Raw genomic sequence first — 22,508 nt, 5'->3', positions numbered from 1 at the left:
TTTTGTGGAGTGTTGAGGGCGCAATCCAGACTGAAGGGGATCAATACCGTTATTCTTAATGAGGTGGTCACTCAGCTGGTTGTAGACCAGGCGTTCAAGGAGTTTGGAGGAAAAGGAAAGCAAGGAGATGGGGCGTAGGTTAAGATTGGAGGTGTCCCAGGAAGGCTTTTTAAGTATGAAGTATGATGGGGACTAGTGCATGCTTTAGAGAGTTGGGGAAGATGCCAGAATAGAGGGCAAGATTGAAGATGTGAGTTAGAGGTTAGAGCCAGATAGTGACCGCAATATTTGCAAAGGAACAGGGTCCAGGGGGCAGGTAGTTAGGTGGGCGTTAAAAAAAAAAAAAAAAAGTTTAGAAACCTCATCTATTCAAGTGGGGCTGAATAAGGGAAGTGTTGAGTTTTCCTGTGGACAAGGGGAGTTAAGTGGGTGAGGTATCTGTACAATGGAGATTTCATGATGAAATGTATCAATCTTATTCTTGAAGTGACTGGCAATCTTCTGGTCAGTGAGTTACTGGGTGGAAGCAGTGGAGGACGAAGTAGAGTTAAAGGTAGACAAGAATTGACAGGGATTAGATGAGAAGTTAATGAGTGGAAAAAATAGGTATCCTTGGCAGCATTGAGGCAAGAATTGTGTTTTTGGAGGGCAGACTTATATCGGTTGAAGTCTTTTTAGAACCTAGTCTTACGCCACAGACACTCGAGTGAGGGTATGTTTTTTGAGACTTCTAGTGTCACTGGTTTGCCAGGGTTGGATTCTGTTTTTAGTGAGGGGGGGGGGGGGTGACTGCATCCAGGGATCTATTGTAGACAGAAGTGGCTAGATTGAGGCAAGACAGGGGTGAGATTTTGTCAAAGAGGGTCAGTAGCAGAACAGAAAAAAGAAGGGTTAAAGTGGCAAAAGTTGCTATGTGTAATTATTAGGCAGTTGGAGAAAGAGGTGGTGGAAGAAAGGGAGAGAGTGAAAGTGATAAATTGGTGATCAGAGAGAGGAAAAGGATTGTTAGAGAGGTTGCACAGTGTGCATATGTAGCAGAATACAATGTCAAGGGTGTTGCCATCAGAGTGAGTAGCAGCAAGTATCCATTGCTTCAGGTCAAAAGAGCAGGTTATACTGAGAAGTTTAGAAGTAGTAGAAGTGTTATTATTAACAATTATTGTTACAATTTATAAATCCTGTATCAATACAAAACATATGCCACATACAAATGTCTCCTTCCTAATGTTCTCTTCTAGTATTTCTCAGGGTCCACTTGGAAAAAGAGTGGGTCAGAGTTTAGTGTCTGAATGGGGCAAAATGTATTGGTTGGGCTCAAGATCAAAAGTGGCATGAGGTTGGAAGTATGTCATGTGATTAGCAGGTTTAACCAAATGGATCCAATTTGCTCTAATGCAGTTTTCTTTCAAATGATGAACAACAGCAAGAGCTATAAAGCACGGTCATCTTACAAAAGGTGAACCTAAAACATCTTTTAGATATACAAAACATTTTAAATCAAAGAACTTACTCTCTAAATCTTCTACTATGAATTTTTAGGAGGTTGGTACTCGGTTGATGAACAGGAACAATACTGGTGGTATCATAAAGATTTTTTGAATATTCATTTGTTGAAGCAGAGCAACCACCATTCGGCTCAATTTCCTTCTCTGAAATAAGAGAGGGGATGGACATTACAAGATATCTGATTAAAACATGATTGTGAACTGAACATGACCTCCAACTAGACAGCATAGTGGCTAGCACTCTTGCCTAGCAGCTCAAATGCTGGGTCTGAATCCCACCTGGGACACTGTACATTTCCTCCTCAAGCTAAAAACACACTGGGAGGTTATTTTGATTTTTAGTACGGTAGCCATGTTAGACCGATGTGAATGGTTCTATGTAAAACATTTGCAGGCCAAGATGTTAGAGCCTTTACACAGTAAGACAAAAAGCTTTAACCTATAGCAAATGACCAAAATACTTTGCTCAAAAAAATTTAAGGAACACTCAAAAGGGGAAAAATATCATGCTGGATACCTATACTGATATGGACTGAGTAATGTGTTAGGAGCGCAAGGATGCCTCAGTTTGATGAAAATGAAAATCACCACCCTACAGAGGACTGAATTCAAAGACACCCCGAAAATCAAAGTGAAAAAATGATGCAGCGGGCTAGTCCATTTTTCTGAACTTTCATTGCAACAACTCAAAATGGTACTCAGTAGTTTGTATGGCCCCCAAGTGCTTGAATGCATGCCTGACAATGTCGGGGCATGCTCCTAATGAGACAACAGATGATGTCCTGGGGTATTACCTCCAGGATCTGGACCAGGGCATCACTGAGCTCCTGGACAGTCTGAGGTGCAACCTGGTGGCGTCAGATGTACCGAAACATAATATCCTAGAGGTGTACTATTGGATCTAGGTCAGGAAAGCATGGGGGCTTCATCCCAATATCTAATGGCAGTCAGGGTGCCACTGTTTAGCCTGTAGAGGTCTGTGCATCCCTCCATGGATATGTCTCCCCACACCATAACTGACCCACCACCAAAATGTTCTCCTTGGCTTCTCCAGACCCTTTCATGTCTGTCACATTTGCTCAGGGTGAACCTGCTCTCATCTGTGAAAAGCACAGGGCGCCAGTGGCAGACCTGCCAATTCTGGTGTTCAATGGGAAATGCCAATCAAGCTCTATGGTGCCAGGCAGTGAGCACAGGGCCCACTAGAGGACGTCAGGCCTTTAGGTCACCCTTATGAAGTCTGTTTCTGATTGTTTGGTCAGAGACATTCACACCAGTGGCCTGCTGGAGGTCATTTTGTAGGGCTCTGGCAGTGCTCATCCTGTTCCTCCTTGCACAAAGGAGCAGATACCGGTCCTGCTGATGGGTTAAGGACCTTCTATGGCCCTGTGCAGCTCTCCTAGAGTAACTACCTGTCTCCTGGAATCTCCTCCATGCTCTTGAGACTGTGCTGGGGAGACATGTATAATTTTTTATATAAAAGAAGTACACGCCTTAGGACTCTGCTTCTGGTATTAGGGCCCATTCATACCACTGCACCAAAAGCTCAACTCCCAACACAAAAAAAAAAAAAAAAAAAAAAAAAAAGCACAGCGTTTGCATTTTTGGTGCCCTTGAGTCACGTGTCCACTTTTCACAGGTGCAGGCAACAATAAGCGCACAAAAAAAACCTATGCATTTTTACCATGTTTTTGCGGTGGAACAGTATAAAAGCAGCCTAATGCAGATTGATATGTGCTGCTGTGCACTACCAACAATTGAACATTTTTGGCCTGTTAGGCTGGTAATTCAAATGAACTGACCGCCTTAGTCAAGGCATATTAAAGCGCATGCTTTGTGAATGGGCTCTTACAGGGAGGCATTTATGCTACATGATTACTTCTTGGAAAATTCTGAATAGGGGTATAAACTTGTTCATTGAAATAAGATGGCAAATCTATGCAATGACAAGACCTGTGAGGGGTATTGTTAATGTGTTAGGTGCATTTTCTTATTCTTTTACAAATATAATAAAAAAATGTAACGTGAGATACCCAGATCTCCCGAACTTGAAGAACCAAAAGACTGTTCAGACACATCCTCGCACTCTACTGTTCCCTCATCCTGGGACACAGAAGGCTGCTGCTGTTTCTTCTGTTCTCTTTCTTTCAAAATAATCTGAAGATGTGAAAAAGTAAAATATATACAGTACATTACAGGAAGTTAACCAAAAAGGTTCACGTGATGAAACTTTACTCCTTGAAGAATGCTCTGCCCTTGCAAATAAAGACTGCCTATTTGTTTATGTCAGGGGTGTCCAACTGGCAGCCCACACGCTGCATGCGCCCAAGACAGCTATAGATTGAGCCCAACACAAAATCATAACTTACTTAAAAATGGCGAAGTTTTGGGGGAAATGGTTTTGTAAAAATGCGTGTACACCTAGCAAACAAATGCTGGCAAATAAAAATTTGACAGTGTCTCTTTACTGGACTTTTATAGGTTTTATCTTCCCAACCTATAAAGGTTGGACACCCCTGGTTTTTGTCTTACCTCAAACCGCACTCCAAAAGAAGGATATAACATTTACACTGCAAAAGTGGCACTGTGCATTACAGGGCAGAAAGTCTAAAGCATTATTCACAACATACATGCAGAAAAACTGATATGTAGATTTTACTTGCAGACACAAGTTTTCATGTTTGTTTCAGTGAGTTTTAGACTGGGTTCACACTAATGCGGTGCGGGACACTGCATGTAATTCGCGCAGGAATCACACTGCATTCCTGTGCAAATTACATGCAATGTCTGTGCGGTGCAATTTGAGCCATACATTGCATCCTCACCAAAAAGGTGCAGGACCCTTTTTTTTTACCAGCACCTGAATCGCATTGCATGGGTGTTCTCACCCATGCAATGCGATTTCTGTCATTTGCATCGCGTTTTGCAATCTGTTTCAGGGTGTCATTATTTAACATTGACACCCACATTACACTGCATGAATGCCAAGTGATTGCAATGCAGTGTGGGAAACGCACAGGATTCGCAGTCTTTCCCACATCGCTTCAGTGTGAACCAGGTCTACAGATTCCGGCGCAGAAAAAAATCTGCATTATACTAGTGTTTATGTAGGAAGGTAGTGCAGCGCTCAATAACACTCATATATAAAAAAAAAAATGGCAGATACGTTGGAATAGACTAATACTGCAATAAAACGTCATACTGAAAGCAAATAAACAATGAATAAATACAATATCGTGATAGATATTAAGCACTAGCAGTAACCGTGCCCCCCTCACTCCCACTCTGTAAAGTGTAAGGTGGGTACAGCTAGTCAAAGTGGGTAAGCACAGTCCACAAGGTAAGTGATGGTGTTTCAACACAGTAAAACTTCATGCATTGTGTACATTAACACAGAACATTCAGTGCTGGTGCGTGACTCTCCTCCTCTGGCTGAATTGCCCCCTCACCTTCACTCTGCGACCCAATGGGCTTATGCGCCTTCAAGATCACTAACAGGATCTTTATCCAATGCTGTCAGGTAAGCTCCTCCAGACATCTCATCTGTTGGGGATGGTAAGCTGGATACCCTGGCTCCTGATCACCGCTGGGTGTACCACTCATCCAGATGTTGTAGGATATATATAAAAAACTCTGATAGTGTAGTATGCCAAAGTAAAGTGCGTTTTATTGGAGAACAAAAGGATTGCACTTACATAGGAATGTCACATGGATTGCTTCCTCCACACATGCATGGGTGTACTGCACGGGAAAAGTGCCTATTTCCTGGGTATAGAAAGATGGCGGCTGTACCGGAAGTGCATCACCGCGTTCCGGATGCTGCGTCCTCGCGTATTTACGCGTTACGTCACTGTACACGTGACTTCATCAGGATCAGGATAGAGTGGGAGTGAGGGGGGCACGGTTACTGCTAGTGATTAATATCTATCACGATATTGTATTTATTCATTGTTTATTTGCTTTCAGTATATGACATTTTATTGCAGTATTAGTCTATTCCAACGTATCTGCCATTTTTTTTTTTTATATATAAGAGTGTTATTGAGCATTGCACTACCTTCCTACATATGCATTACTTTACTGTTGGTATCAGTCTGAGTGCTAGCTGCTTTGTACTATAGGCACTCCATTAAGCGCAGGAGGAACATACAACATTTATCTACTATACTAGTGTTGTGGTGTGAACAGGGCACATTGAGAACAATTTTTTTTTTTTTGTGCCCATGCAGAACACGTGCAGAAAAACTCACATCTCTGCACATGGTGTGATCAACTAGAGGTCTGCATGTTAATTTGTTTTGCATTACAGCAACATTACATCATTGCTCAATGATGCCCTGGCACAAGCAGGCTCAGCTACCTTTTTCCAACAGTGCATTTAAAGATACAGGGTTGGGGGCTGTTTAACCACCTTCCGCCCGCCCTATAGTACAATGATGGGCGCAAGGTGGTTCTCTCGTTCTGATAGGACGTCATACCATTCTCACTGCGCATGCGCAGCTCAGGGAGCGCGCAGCGATCGCCGGTGCGCTGTGTCCCTCGGACACAGTGGATTACAGAAAGAGCAGAAGACGTCGGCTCGGTCATGCGATCAGCTGTATCCAACCACAGCTGATCACATGTAAACACGAAAATGCCGGGTATCGGCATTTCTCTCCTATTGAGCTGTCACGCTGACAGCTCAAGAGAAGAGCCGGTAATTGGCTTTCCGCGGAGGGGACATGTGCACTGATCATCAGGGCACTGATGATCAGTGTGCCCTGATGATCAGTGTGGCCCCAGAAGTGCCACCTGTCAGTGTCCATCAGGGCCATGTGTCAGTGCCCATCAGTGCCACATCAATGCCACATATCAGTGCCTACCAGTGCACATCAATGCCACATATCAGTGCCCATCTGAGCTGCCTTTCAATGTCACCCATCAGTGCCAGTCAGTGCCACCTACCAGTGCTGCCAATCAGTGCCACGCATCAGTGCCGCCAATCAGTGCCATGTATCAGTGTTGCCTTTCAGTGCCCATCAGTGATGCCTGTCAATGCCCATCAGTGCAATCTACCAGTGCCTCCTCATCAGTGCAGCCTATCAGTGCCCATCACTGCAGCCTCATTAGCACACATCAGTGAAGGAGAAAAAAATCACTTATTTACAAAATTGTATAACAAAAACTAAAAAAACCTTTTTTTTCAAAATTTTCAGTGGTTTTTGGTTTAAGAAAAAATAAAAATCCCAGAGGTGATTAAATACCACCAAAAGAAAGCTCTATCTGGCTCAAAAAAAATGTCATGTGGGTACAGTGTTGCATGACTGCGCAATTGTCATTCAAATTGTGACAGCGCTGAAAGCTGGAAATTGGCCTGGGCAGGAAGGGGGTATAAGTGCCCTGTAGGCTAGTGGTTAAACAAGGCGTAAAGAAGAGCATGACAAGCAAATGATTAAATGTGCAAACTGGTAGTTTAGGGTCATAGCACTGTATAGTGTGTTAATTACAGTTGCCCTCAACTCTCCAGCAACTGTGTTCTACTCTTTGATCTTACTTTGCTGTTTGTGAAGCCTACAACATGTACTGCCTACATCCAGAAGGGTGTAAGAACTGGACACAGGTGTCATAAACATGCTGGGACCCATACTTGAAGATGAAGATCCGAAAACAAATCACCTGCAAGAGCTTTACTACAAATGCCCATTCTGCACTTCCAGGAGAACTTCATTTAAAAAAAAAAAAAAGAGAACTAAGCAATATCTTTGCAAATATGTTTATAAACAACTGACTGACTTTTATTGCTTCATGTGTCCCATGTGTTCAGCAATAAGGCGCATGTCAAATCTCAGTAATATTTTTTACATATGCATTTCTGAATATACAAATCAAAACTAAATTTTATGTATAGAATAGTAAGGACTTTCAAAGTGCCACATCTAAAATTATCAAGGGAAAAAAATAGGAAAAGCAGACAACTCTCCACCAGCTTCCAATATGTACAAACCTTAAAGCCACACCACGGGACGCTACTGTACAAAATCAAAGTAAGTTTATTACAATTATTAAAATATAACAACACATATTAAAAGAAAAGGGAAAACACATATCCAGAAGAATGTATCCTGGAAAGCTAAAACCATACATATACCCTCTACTGGAATGGTACACTAGCTAGCCTGAAATCCTTGTATGGTTTTACCTTTCAAGGATACAATTTTCTGAATATGTGTTTTCCCCTTTTTTAAATATGTGTTGGTATATCTTAATAATATTATAATACACTTACTTTGATTTTATATAATAGTGTCTCGTGGTGTGCCAATAAAGTCCATGCATATTGGAAGCCAGATTTTCCTCCTCTGGATTGCCTTCTCCTATTTTTTTTCCCTTACATTTTATGTATATTGACCTTTAATGAACTTAAAATGTTCAAAGAAATGTTTTATTTACATGCAGAGAAGCAGAGTTCCAATATCAGCGAATACGAACCTTTTTCAGGGAAGTTGGTTTTTTGGCTTTGGGCACCTCTCGCTGCTTTCCTTTCTTGACCAGAGGAGCACTAGAATCAAGAGGATTGTGAGGAGCTTGGCCTTGCTTTGCCTGAGGGTTCTTAGGTGTATTGTTGGGCTCTCTGGATAGCACAGGAACACCACCACCAACTAGAATACAAATTTATCATAAAAACACATGGAAACGTGATGTTTTGGGAAAGGTTTTCCTTAAACCACTATTACAATGTTAGAAGCACACAATTGTCTAAAATTAATTTGCATGCTGTAAATACTCTTAATTTGAAGAAGTGTCCACAGACTTTGGCTATGTAGGCAAGTGTGATGATCAGGTGTCCACAACTGTTTTTCATATAGTGTATGTCAATTAATATAGCAATGCTTAAAGCAGTGTTAACCTAAAACCAAAAATGTATACCAATCACTAGATGTCATGGCTGCATTAATTTTAGATACACTAAACAAATTAAAGCCAAACTCCAGTTAGCACTTTTTAAGCAGTTACAGCAACAGGTTTGTTCCCTTTGTGATAAAGGTTTTATATAAAATTAATAAAAGCTGATCATTGTAAGCACCCTGTCAGTGTTACCCCCTTCATGACCAGGCCATTTTTTTTGCTGTTCAGCACTGCACTACTGGAACGGACATTTGTGTGGTCATGCAACACTGTCCAAATGAAAATTTACATTATTTTTTCACAGAAATAAAGCACTCTCTTACCATTGCTTTTGTTTTATTTTTTGCTTTATAAATAAAAAAAAAAAAAAAAAAGGGAAGACAGAATATTTTGAAAATACAAAAAAAACCAATATTTTCTACTTGCGGTTATAAAACATATCTAATGAAAAAAATCAAATTCTCATGAACGTAGGCCAAAATATATTCTGCTACATGTCTTTGTTAAAAAAAAAAATCCCAATTAGTGTATATTAATTGGCTTGTGTGAAAGTTATAGCGTCTACAAACTATGGTGTGTATATATATATATATATATATATATATATATATATATATATATATATATATATTTATTTAAAAATTGATCAATCCTGATGTACTGATGGCCGATCTCATTTTGTGAGGCACTAAAATGCCAGGACGATACAAATAACCCCCAAATGGTCCCTTTTTGGAAAGTAGACAGTCCAGAGTATTTAGTAAGAGTCATAGCAAGTTTTGCGAAGCTGTAATTTTTTCGAAAATGAAGAAACACATAAAATGTGATTTTTGTTCACAATTTTGTTTTTTATACTGTCAACCAGTGCAGTACAGCATCATATGACTTGTGTGGTGGATACCAGGGACACTGACTGGTGACAGTATGTTAAAACAAATTCACTATTTTTTTTTTTTTTCATACTTACATCAGAATAGTTCAGTGTCACCATAGTAACACAGTACTACTTGAGGGAAAGAGGAAGGGGGTGTTATCAGGGATTTTTTCCCAAACACTTTGATTGCTGTTACAGCAATGATCACTGTAACAGCAATGTTTCACACTGTAATGGACGGGTTACATTCATAACAGCTGTGATTAATATTGTGTGCTGTGCTTGGCCCACAGCTATCGCATGGCACAGGGTGCTGCGATTGGCCCAGCTACCATGTGATAGCACTACTACAGCACTACTGTTATGAATGAAATGCATTCACAGCATTGTTGACATCGTGATCTCATAATAATCACGATTCCCCAGCTAATCAAAAGTAGCCAGGTACCAGGAGCTGCAAACCAGTGTGTCTGGTGGTCATAGCTATGTCGCTTAGCCTGCTTGTGCCGCCCATCCACAGTACATAAACTGTGGGCGGTCCAGAAGCAGTTAAATAGTTTGCCTCAAACCTCTAACTACTACATGTGCAGGACAGCTTGTTCTATTGAAAAATAACAGATTTACTGGCCAGATGAAAATAAAAAAGGCGGCCTAAAAAATAAATAAATAAATGCAGCCATCACATCTAAGAATTAGTAAGATTCAATACAATACAATACAAGTGTACTTTTAGGTTTAATACCACTTTAAAATTTTTAGAATAACTTTTTTAGGTGCTGAAACGTTTAAACAGGTTTGCCATTCATTGCTTAGAACCTCCTTAGGTGAATGCAGGTGAAACCTTCCTTATTTAAACCTTGGATATCTAAGGTCTAAAGTTCTCTTTGGGATTATTGTTTGTGGTTTCATCATGCCAAGATAAAAATAGTTCTCTATGGCACTCAGAAAGGGATAAACAAATTGCCAAATTATTTAAGTCCATCATTCTACTGTAAGGAAAATAATCTACAAATGGCACAGATTTCAAACAAACTGCTAATTTGTCCAGGACGGGCTGGCCCAGCAAATTCAGCTAACAGCTAACTGATGCTAAAAATTCTCCAAGAGCCCCAAAATTTCATTGCAGGGTATTCAGGTGAATCTTGCAACAGATGGCGTCAAAAATAAAATATGAAAAAGGAGGACAAGGAACACATCAAAAGTTCATTGACACAGGCACATAAACTATGCAAAGGTTTGTGTTTATGTGTCTGGGCAATAACAGCTGTTCTGTGCAGCCACCCTGTTAAAGCAATGACATGCTGAGTGAAGCAGTGGCTTTACAGATCTCCTTGCACACGCCAGTGTTTACATGCGTACAGGAACTGATGCATAGAAATGGATGCACATTTAAACATTGGCATGTGCAGGAAGATCCGTACATCCACTGCATCTCCCAGTGTGGCAATGCTTTAACAGGCTAGCTGCAGAAAACACTTGAAATTCCCCTGGTGAATAAACACAACCCACTACACTGAGATATGGCTCTATGCACCTGTGTAAATGAAGACTAAAAATGATTCAATGAACTGTATAAAGACTTCTGAAAAAACAAAGATATGCCAATTACCAGATAAGATGACTGGCTTAGTAGAAGGTTTGGTTTTATCCATGTGTTGTTTCTGCTCCAGTGCTGCCAGCATGCCTCCTAAATCCAGCTGTACAGGAGTTTTGCTCTTCCTTCCACTGCCTTTTGTCTTTGATGATTCCTGGTAGATTTAGGGATTTAAAGATATATTAGGTCAGTTCCAGCCAAGATTCACAGATCAGCTTTGTACTAGGTGTCTGGTTACCTTCTGCAATGGTTTCAAAGTAAAATTAAGGACTCACGCTGCCCATTGGCCTCACCTTACTATAGAATAAATAATTCAAAAATGTCACAAGAAGAAACTTTTTCCTTGAAAAGTGAAATACCCCTTAAAACATATTTTTAGTTTTGGATACAGTATAAGTGTTTATTTTTACTGTGTTCTGTTAGGGGGATGTCCCATCACTTCCTATACGGCAGATACAACACAAAATGAGAGGGAATCACTCCAAAATCAAGGGAAATTTGGACCTTGTTCTGGTGGCACATCCACTTTAAGTATAAATGGATGTCCACTCTATTACCTTTTCTCATTTAATAGTGTATTAAGCTTATTATATTTTTTTTATTATGGGTACTTTTATAACGCAGTCAATTTACACAGTGCTTTATATATATTGTACATTCACATCAGTCCATGCCCGCAGGCCGCTTACAATCTAAAAGGTCCATAGCTCACATTCAAACATACACCTACTGGGTCCAATTTAGACAGAAGTCAAGTAACCTACCAGCATGTCTTTGGAGTGTGGGACGAAACTGAAGTACCCGTATGAAACCCACACAGGCACAGGGAAAATATGAACTCTGCAGGCAGGTAGTGCTGTGGTAGGGACTCAAATCGATGACCCTAGTGCTGCCAGGCGGAAGTACTAACCTCGGACAGCATTGCTTACATTTTTGTTTTATTTGCTTTTATAATATCACATAAAAGCTGGCATCCAAATGCCAAACTATACTGATCACTCACTATATATGGGAGTGAACTATAATTCACTCACATTGTTGCATCAAAAATATTTCTGTGTGACCTCATAGTATGGTTTTTTTTGCAGTGCTGTAGTAATAAACAATACCAAAGTGTCATGAAGAAGCTTTTTTGTGCTTACAATAAAAACTTTTGGGGAACACAGACTTAACCTGACGTACATGCCCTACCCATTACAGGATGGACACCAAGACAACTTTATTCTCCTCTGTGTGTTATACTCCTGCCTTGTAGCACAGACGTATAAAAAAAAAAAAAAAAAAAAAAAAGGGGGGGGGGGGGGGGAAGAGAGCAACTAGAAAATCACAGAGAAAGTAATTAAAAAAAAACAAAAAACATAGCAATAAACATGTAATAAAGAAGGCAAGACAGAAATAGAAACCTCAGCTGGGATCTGTGTCCCCCAACTCAACAAGAAAGATTTTACAGCAGAAAGAACAAAAAAAATCCTCATTCATTTTTACCTTGGGGATGTTTGAGGAGTTCAGATAAATGTGTTACAGTAAAACACTTTCTAAAATGTACTTTCTTACCAATGCCTCTCGAGGTCCCCAGCTGTAACTAGAATAACTTCTATTTTCAGGTCTTAAACCTCTTTCAGCAAAACCAGTAGAAGACACCAAGTCAGGGAATTCCTCATCATCCTTTTGGGAGAAAAAGGCTGTGCATGATAATCATATGAAATAAACAGCAGGAGTGCCCATGCTTGATAATTTGAGAAGTTATGTTAGGATTTTAAATTTAAAGAAGTTGGTTTTACGATATGTGACAAATGGAAAAGGTGGAGGGAGAGTTTGCAGGAGTCTGACATTGCAACTATGATCCGCTGATTTTGGGTGCAATGTTCTGCAGGCTGCTGAGAAAAAAAAAATCAAATAAAAAAATAATAAAAGCACTTTTTTTTTTACTTGCACAAACATGTGAGTTTATCATTTATTTTAAAAGGTGAACCTAACCTTTATTGTAGTAGCAGATTTGAATATATATATTGTTTTCTTAGTTTTATCAGAAATTAAAGTGGTACTAAACCCACAAAAAAAAACAAACAAAAAAAAAAACCAGTCTGTATATGCAGTAAAGCATGCTTGTTAAATTCCCCATGGAACCTAAGGGGTTAATCCTCCATGTTGTATAAAAAGGATGTTTGATCCTGTCTTCTCTGATCAAACCCTTCTTCTACTGTCTCCAATCCATCTGTTGATAGAACAGAGCCTTGGGGACAAGCTGCACATGCTCAGTTTGGTATTAATAGAGTTTTTTTTTTTTTTACCTGGGACGGTGCATGCGATCAGCACAGGGCCAATCAGCACTGTCCAGACAGAGGGCCAGGGGTTATGCAGCCTCATAGGACAATCAGGGGAGAATGGAAACTCCTCCTACAAGCTTTAAACCAGTGCTCTGCTGGACACTGCTAGAAGTCACAAGACTGCTCTAACTGCTGATGAGAAAATGTATTTAGCAGTTTATATTTACTAAAATAATTGCATTTCCACGTTCTGTGTACTGGAAGACCAGATATAGTGAATGCAGGGTCTTAGGTTTAGCAACACTTTATTAGCAAAGAATTTGAAAAATTAAATTTTCCTTTAATTTTTCCCATTTTTATGCACGGTTTGTTACATGGTTTTGACTTTAGATGTAAAATGGTGAGCCTGCTTTACTTTCAAAGGCATCGCAGTCCACCAACAAGGAGCATGCAGAGAAATCAGAAATGACTGCATGTTACTTGTCACTACAGAGTATGTCATGCCATTTAAAGCAGTCCCTGCTCCATTCAGCCAATTCAGATGTTAAACGCAAGTGATAAAGTGATTGCAAAGATTTTTTTTTAAATTAAAATAACAAACATGTTATACTTGCCTACTCAGAGCAAAGGTATTGCACAAAATGACCCTGAATCTCCACCTCAACGTCTGTGTTCCTCCTGCCAGCACTCTCTGCTCCTCCTCTTCTGTGTCTGACCCCATAACAAGTGCATGCTATGGGGGCAGACACACGGGTTCACTCCCAAGCCAGGCTGTATGCATCTATAAACATACAGCTTTGTTTGGCCCTGCCTGCCTCTCCCTCACAGTATTTGACTGGCAGTAGTAGAAGCCAATGACTGCCCACTGAGGGAGGAACAACTGCAGCAGACTGGACAGCACTGGATTGAAAATGTACTCAGGAAAGTGTTTAAAAGGGAGGCTTCCACAATCAGTGCACAAATAATTTCACAGAATGGCCCCCGAACCTGCTCTTTTTGGGTCCCCCACTGGTACTTCTGGCTCCTCCTCTTCAGCGAATGTCCCCATAGAAAGCTGCTTCCTATGGGGGCACTCATGCAGGCTCAATTGCGAGCTGCGCTGCCCAAGTCTACAGACAAAGACAGCATGGAGCACCCCCACCCCCTTGTCTAGAATCTGACTGACAGCGGCGGGAGCCAATGGCTCAGTCTATCCTGTGAGAGCAGGGAAAGAAGACAGAGCCGCTCCAAATGGGCACAGTGCTGGATCAAGTGAGGGCTCAGGTAAGTATAAGGGGTAGGTGGGGTTGGGGGGTATTGATGCTTAAACATTTTTTTGTCTTAATGCAGAGAATGCATTCAAGTAAAAAAATGTTTAGGCCTTGGAACCACTTTAAGTCATCCAAAAAGCCCCATTTGTGTAGTGTGATTGTCTAACAAAACAATCCATTTAACCTACAATATTAAAAAACATGGCACACACTGCATAGTCATTGGTACAATTCACTGGCTTCGACAAACCAAATCAAAGCAGAATTTGTATGTGATCAGCTGAATCTTTTAAAATGAAGGAAAAAAAAAAAAAAAAAAAAGAAGAAAATGTCAAGCATACACTGGTAAATTCTGGTAAATGTGCAATACTTTCATGTACTTATATTGATTCCATTAAACATATCACACTATGCTAGTGATCTTTTCTCTTCTTTTTAGGTTATATGGGGTTGATACCCCTCTCTGTATCATCTGAATATTGCAAGAGTCTCTGCTGTTTTTTTCCCCACTTCTCTCCAATATGCTGATGTTGTGTGTACACTGAACACGCTGGGTTAAGATAGGCATCTGGTAAGTTGCCAACCTCAGTATACATGGTAAAGGATTAGTGCATCCCCTTTATTGCATGCGTTTCCTGGGAACATGAATAAGAAGTCACCTATCAGTACATCACTGGACTGATCAGTTATTTAATGGACACTTCACTCATTTACCTTATGTAAATATATGAATGGACACTTGACTTATGCTATTTCATGAAAGTTTAATTTTACTGTATTCTTTATCTCACTGATTTATTTGGTTCACTCAAGAGTTGATGTTTTAGAATGCTTATGCATGTGTTTTGGATCTAGAGATTACAGCACATATTAACCAACCAATCTAATATATTATTAGTATTTTTCCCCATTCACATCCTATTGATTTTGTGAGGAGATAAACGCTTTTTTGTTTTTGAAAATCTGGTAAATGAACATTAATAATTTCACATCTTACTTGAAATTTTGGGGGTTCCTGTATAACAATGTTCTCATTTTCAGACTTTACATTTTCAGGGCATTCATTGTTTGGCCTCTGTTTATTTTTCTTCTTTTTCCTTCTCTTTCTCTTTGCAACCACTTCCTCAGCCTCTGATTCAGAATCCAAATTAGGTGATGGTAACATCTAGGAAAAAATGGTTCATTAAATAAACTGTTACATTTTATTTGACAATCAATACCATTACAGCACATTAGGAGTTCCCTACAGTCAAGATATATTGGAGGTTTTTAAATGTCTCTGGAAATCAGAGACACATAAATATGTATAGATTCTGAAATGCATTTCGTTGTTAATTACATAGATAGTTGGATCCAATTTACATATTAGAATGTAAGGTGTAAAATTTAAGTTCTGTACAAAGGCAAGAGTTTTTCAATAAATAGTTGAAACCTGCTGATGTTAATGAACTCAGAAGATAGTGGCTCACAGGATTTTAAATGCATTCCACCGCTAATCTGAAGGTAAAAAAAAAGTTTTAACTTTACAACCACTTTAAAGAGAACACCTATTATGCACAGCTGCTGTGGGCATAATCAGGGATTCTGACTCCCAATGCTGAGTTTTGTATAAATTTTAAGTTAAAAAGGAATGCAACAAGAGGAGAAAAAAAAATGCAAAAGGTAGGTAAAATTATCTAGGTCTTCCAGCTGGACAAGAACAGAATCAGAAATTATAGCAGGGAGCTCTCACTCTTGGGAGTATTCGAGGCATACAAGAAGCCAGGGGCTAATTCAAACCACCTATAAAATATTACCTATAAGCAGACTAACCCTTTAATAAAAAGCAGTGTGTATAATGTATCAGATTAAGATACTATAAAGTTGCAATCCAATACATAAGCATTTGGTATAGTATCTTGAACAGATTCCCACGCTTGGGTTTTAGCTCTATTCCAGTTTTTCTACATACCTTGTTAAAGCCCTGTGATATTGAATCCATAGCAATACTAGGTGAATAACATACAGGTTTCATGACGGTAGCTGGAGGGATCCTAGCTTTTGGAGGTTGTTTCACTTTGCTGGCCCATGTCTCTTGACTAGAAGGGCTGCTAAAAGACACTTGTGAAATATCTGGGGAGAAAAAGCACAAAGAAAATTAAACAACTAGCAAGTGATAAGAAAAAGTAAGGCTAGGCATACATGGGCACATAGAAAAAGAGGCTGGTAATATTATTATTATACAGGATTTATATAAACGCCAACAGTTTGTTCAGAGCTTTACAATACAATACCTGCCAGTCCTCGAAATGAATCACATGAAAAAGATTGGAGCAGATAGTTCTCCTTATGCAATGATTACCTTTTTTAGCAATACAATGATGCTCTAATGCAGACAAAATGATGAGGACTATAAGCAGGTTGTAACACAGATATACGCATCTGGTCTGAAGATGTCAGACTGAAATGCCAAGTACAGTAGCCCGTGGTAACCTTTCATTTTTGCTGTCTGTGGCCCACTGCCCACTGGGGAAATGTATCAACTTTGTCACTGGAGCTAAAGGTGAGCGAAAATACAATCCTTGCTTTTTCATCATAACAGGAATAGAGGAATTGTCACTGAGAAAGAAAATGGGAGGGGGGGGGGGGGGAAAATCAACCCATATTTTTTTTTTAAGTGCTCGCACTAGCGTTCGTTGCGACAAGTAGCGAGATACGCTGTTTCAGTGCATTGCATATCCACCATCAAACTAGAGAATGTCTTGTATTCAATGAAAAATACAAGGTGTTCTGTTAATGGCAGCGGTACCAAGCGAGCGACTCCCTGTGATCAGTGTGCGAAAGGAAGCTGCTAAGCACAGGGTCCACAGGATTGCAGCTATCACTTTAGTAGTGGGAACTAGTGAAGTGATTTTCAGCTGACACAATGGTCCATCAGGTATAAACAATATACCTATGGAGTTGCTTTTACTTTACTAAAGTGTGACAAATTTAAACTTCATTTATGAACTACGCACAACAGCACATTGCGATGCCCTGCAGAGCAATGCAGCATGTCTGCATTCTTCTGCACCACACCAGTGTTTTAATGTGAATGGGACACATAAAAAACAATTGTTGGGGATCGGGAAAGAAAAAAAAATCTGAAAGAAGGTGAGAGTGGAAAGAAGGAGCTTAACCACCTCCCGCCCGCCATATAGTCCAATGACGGGCGCAAGGTGGTTCTCTCGTTCTGGGAGGACGTCATATGACGTCCTCCCATTCTCAGCGCGCGGCGATCGGCGGTGCGCTGTGTCCCTCGGACACAGCGGATCATGGATCTACGGAAAGAGCTGAAGATGTCAGCTCGGTCATGTGATCAGCTGTGTCCAATCACAGCTGATAACATGTAAACAGCAAAATGCCGGTTATCAGCATTTCTCTCCCCACGAGTTGTCACGCTGACAGCTTGAGAGGAGAAGAGAGCCGGTAATCAGCATTCCTCGGAGCGGACATCTACACTGATCATCAGGGCACTGACGATCAGTGTGCCCTGATGATCAGTGTGGCCCCAGAAGTGCCACTTGTCAGTGTCCATCAGTGCCAGCTGCCAGTGCTGAACAGTGCCACATCAATGCCACATATCAGTGCCTACCAGTGCACATCAATGCCACATATCAGTGCCCATCTGAGCTGCCTTTCAGGGTCACCCATCAGTGCCAGTCAGTGCCACCTATCACTGCTGCCAATCAGTGCCGCCTAACAGTGCCAGTCAGTGCCGCCTAAGTGCCATATATCAGTGCTGCCTTTCAGTGCCCATCATTGATGCCTGTCAATGCCCATCAGTGCCACCTACCAGTGCCTCCTCATCAGTGCAGCCTATCAGTGCCTATCACTGCAGCCTCATTAGCGCACATCAGTGGAGAAAAATCACCTATTTACAAAATTTTACAACAAAAACTAAGAAAAAATGTTTTTTTTCCCAAAATTTTCAGCGGTTTTTGGTTTGTTTAAGAAAAAATAAAAAACCCAGATGTGATTAAATACCACCAAAATAAAGCTGTCACAAAAAAATGATAAAAATTTCATATGGTTACAGTGTTGCATGACCGTGCAATTGTCATTCAAAGTGTGACAGTGCTGAAAGCTGGAAATTGGCCTGGGCAGGAAGGGGGTATAAGTGCCCTGTAGGCTAGTGGTTAAAGTGGTTCTAAAGACTCAGTTTTTATCTTCATACATTCACACTGCTTTGCACATGCCCAGTGCTCTCTATTCCCAGCACTGTGCTTAACATAAGAGCCACTAGAGGCCGATCTGCTGACAGCTTTAGGATTTACTGTTGATGAAAGAGAAAGAAAGCAACAGGAATGACACAGACTGTGCAGAGAGAACACAGATTACAGAAAGGAGAAAAAAAGAAAAAAAAAAAAAAAAGAAGGAGGTGACAGGACAAATTGTGCTGCCGGGGAAACACAAAAGAGTTAAACTTACAAGAGAAGTGTCTTATCTCCCTGATATTCTATTTTCTCCCTGGCAGTTGCATAGCTATGAGTCTGAGCACTATAAGGCCTCATGCATACAGAGCGTTTTTGCAGACACTTTTAGGGTATTTTTTTATTTTTTTCTACTTCTTGTAAACGGTTCTCCATGTTATCCTATGTGCCCATGCACACATAGACCTTCAGGAGCTTTTAGCGGCAGGAGCATTTATCTCCTAGATTGTAAGCTGGAAAGAGCAGGGCCCTCGATTCCCTCATGTTTTGCATTGTATTGTAGTGTTATTGTTCTGTCCCCCATTGTAATGTACAGCGCTGAGCGAACTATTGGCGCTTTATAAATACTGTATAATAATAATAATAATAATAATAGGCAGGAAAAAAAAATCCCAGGGCCAGTGCGTCCAGGAGCATCAGCTTTTGGCAGAGAAAACACCTGACGCCTTTATTCGCATCTAAATGTGCCTAAATGCATGTTAACACTAGGCGGGTTTAGTGCTTGAATGGTAATTCATTTCAATAGTCAGAATACATTGTTATTCTGGAGAATTAAATGAATTAATGCCCAAGTGTTTGACACCTGTAAACATACCTAAATGCTTGTAAAAGGGTTAAATACTTTTACAGGCATCAAGTGTTTTCTTCAAAAACGCTGCTGCCAGGAGGGCTACTAGGAGAGTTTTTTAAATGTCCTGCGTGCATGAGAACAAAAGCTTCTGTCAGCTTTCCTTTCTACCTGAGCCAAGACATACAGGCAAGGCTGGAAATGTACATATTTTAATTGAAGAAAATGACAGTTTTTTAGACCAAGGAGAGGGAGAGAATTTTAACCATTTGCTCTCCATTGGATTTAACACCTCCAACCCATCCCCCCTTCCTGAGCAGGCCATTTTTTGCTACGCGTCCCTGCGTTACTTTATTGCGAGGTCATGCAACGCTGTACATAAAATTACATTAATGTCATTATTTTCCCACAAATATAGCTTTCTTTTGGTGGTATTTGATCACCTCTACTGTTTTAAGTTTTGGTGCTATAAACAAAAAAAAGACCAATAATTTTGAAATAAATAAACAATATTTTTTACTTTACTATAAAACATATCCAATAAAAAAAATTTAATTTCTTCATAAATTTAGGCCAAAATGTATTCTGCTACATGTCTTTGCTAAACAAAATCCCAATAAGTGTATATTAATTGGTTTACGTGAAAGTTATAGTGTCTACAAATTGGGGTATATAAACTAGAATTTTTATTTTTTTTATATTAGTAATGGCGGCAATTAGCGACTTATAGTGGGACTGCGGTGAGCATCCCCAGTGACACAATAAAAAGCAGTGCTAATAAAAAGCAATGACACTGTACTAATGACACTGGGCAGGAAGGGGTTAACATCTGGGGTGATCAAAGGGTTAGCTGTGTGTATTTTATATTCTGTGCTGTTTTACTTGGGAGACACATGCTGCTTTGTATCTCTGGTGTGCAGAGATACAAAGCAGCATGTCCATGCTGAAAGGAGAGAGGTCTGTGTTTACACACAGATCTCTCCCCTCCTCAGCCCTACCTAGGATGACCAAATCCCAGATTGGACCCGGAGATTGACATCCCCAGCAGCCAATAGTGGGGCGGGTAGGATGGTGCATGTGCCCCCTACCCAGACATGCAAATCACGTAAATATACACACACACACACGTGATTTTGCGCAGCCTTGCTGCCCCGTAGCAGTACTTCTGCTATAGGGCGGAGGGCAAGTGCTTAAAGAAGGAAGTGGCTGCTCTGAGCTTCAACAAAATGGCAGCCTCCAGCAAGAAGGAAGAGGAGCGATGCAGCAAACAATATACAGCACCCACTAACTTTGGTAGCATAATTATTCATTTGGAATGTATGTTCTTTTGTTAAAGGAAAATTACAGCCAAAGCTCGTTTGACTGTACTTCTGTGATTCACAGGAATGCAGTTTGTTCTGAACTCCTGTGACCCGGCTGATGTCATGAGACGGTGTAGGCTGGGGAAGGGTTGAGACCATATGGTCAGGATCGACCCAGGATCCTAGACCAGCACCTGGCTTGGCCTCTCAGCAAGCCGCTGATAACCTAAAGCAGCTGTCCCTGCCCCTCCACCGCTCAGGGCTCCAGTGAGCACTGCGGGGCCAAAGCAGACAGTGGAGACTGACAGACACCACTTTGTGTTCAGAGAGGCAGGGAGAACTGAGCAATCAGTGGTATTTGATCATTCAGTTCTCACCCTTAGAGCCAGCGGAGCACCGATGCAGCATCAGATTGATGCTACATCCACCTAGGTAAGTATGATTTAAAAAAAAAAAAAAAAAAAAAAAAAAGCCATACTTCTCTTTAAAAGAATACTTGTTATCAAACTCTTAGGCTAGGTTCACATCTGTGCGGGTGGTGCCACTGCGGATTCGCACGAAATCCGTGCAGCCGCACCTCAGAGAAATATGGACCCGCAGGCGGGTGCCATTAGTTCTAATGGCACGCCGCCCACACTGGAAAATGCAACCGTACTGGAAACCGAGGTCCCGTGTGAGCTGCGTTTTCAGAAGAAGTGCAGGGACTTCTTCCTTGTGTGGGATGGGAGTCCATTCAAATGAATGGGCTCTCGCAAACCACGGCCATATATATGTGATCCAGGACTAAGGGTAAAGTTCTGCTTTAATGGGCAGGTACAATAAATTCAAAATATTATGCTGTGTTGGTAAGCTGCAGTTTGAGCACAGCCTGATTATTTGTGCTGGTTACACACAGGTTCAAGTGCCTTCTGGCGGGTGGTCTATTAGCATTTGCATTCTGATTTGGAACATTCAGGATTTTGATACACTTTCATAAAATTGCAGGATCCAATAGAAGTCAATGGGATTGCATAGTAGACCAGTGTGAACCTAACCTTAGAGTTCTACCCTAGGACAGGAAGTGAGGGAAATAAATCAGGAAAATCTCCCAAAAAAGGGACAACTGTCTAAGAGGGGAATTCCCCTCATTTTGGGAGACTTCCTGTTGAGTCTCTGGGACAGGAAGTGAAAAGAATTTTCCCCAATGGTACACACGAGGCATAGAAATAAAAAAGCATCCCTACTACAAATAAAAAGAAAAGTTTTAGCTTTCCAGTTTTGTCTTTTGTACAGGTCAGTCCAGGAATAACTAGGGAAATGCCTAGACACAGCAGTGAACACAGATACGATTGCTCTGTGGAAGTGTTGTCAGCTATGCCCCCAATAATGTGGGGGGGATAACCAGGAGTTGTACTCACCCCCAGACTGCATGTCAGCAATGGGCACTGCTGCGGCACTTCTTCCTCCGAGTGCTGCTCTCCCGGGGCACAGACGTCATCTACTGATCACCATAACCGATGTCTCTGACATGAGAAAAAACACCAAGGTAAGTTTCTTACTGCTCACTGCCATGACGTCCAACTAGGTCGCATTTCTATTATTTCGGAAATGATAGTAAACACGGAAGAGGCGCACTTCCTGGTTGTCTTCATGAGAGGAAACATTTTTGTGGAGCCCACAGTTTAAATTGTCATAATGTGGCTACAACAATATGGCCGCAGCCATCCAGCTCCAGTATAAAGTCTGGAGGCGGGACTACAAGGAGAGTCGTGCTCTAGTGACAAAACCGCTGTTTTTTTTTTGCCTGTTCGTAGGGTGTGGGGAAATTGAGGAC

General features: G+C 40.8%; 1 protein-coding gene across 1 annotated transcript in view; it reads right to left on the bottom strand.

The window, feature by feature from the left end:
* Positions 1-22,295, bottom strand: part of LOC149436060 (selenocysteine insertion sequence-binding protein 2-like) — a 38,229-nt gene extending 15,934 nt beyond the window's left edge. Inside the window, exons 1-8 of the mRNA XM_089662169.1 lie at positions 22,093-22,295; positions 16,327-16,487; positions 15,373-15,540; positions 12,413-12,523; positions 10,874-11,012; positions 7,974-8,143; positions 3,539-3,662; positions 1,511-1,649 (exon numbers count right to left, since the gene is read on the bottom strand). Coding sequence (XP_089518295.1) covers positions 1,511-1,649; positions 3,539-3,662; positions 7,974-8,143; positions 10,874-11,012; positions 12,413-12,523; positions 15,373-15,540; positions 16,327-16,487; positions 22,093-22,105 — 1,025 coding nt within the window. The 5' untranslated portion in view covers positions 22,106-22,295. The remainder of the gene's footprint in view (positions 1-1,510; positions 1,650-3,538; positions 3,663-7,973; positions 8,144-10,873; positions 11,013-12,412; positions 12,524-15,372; positions 15,541-16,326; positions 16,488-22,092) is intronic.
* Between the last annotated feature and the right edge of the window lie 213 nt (positions 22,296-22,508).

The sequence above is a fragment of the Staurois parvus genome, unplaced genomic scaffold, assembly GCF_062004578.1.
Source record: "Staurois parvus isolate SC_StPar_1 unplaced genomic scaffold, SC_StPar_1.0 ptg001432l, whole genome shotgun sequence".
In the NCBI taxonomy this organism is placed as follows: domain Eukaryota; kingdom Metazoa; phylum Chordata; class Amphibia; order Anura; family Ranidae; genus Staurois; species Staurois parvus.
This window is presented reverse-complemented; position numbering and strand designations above follow the sequence as displayed.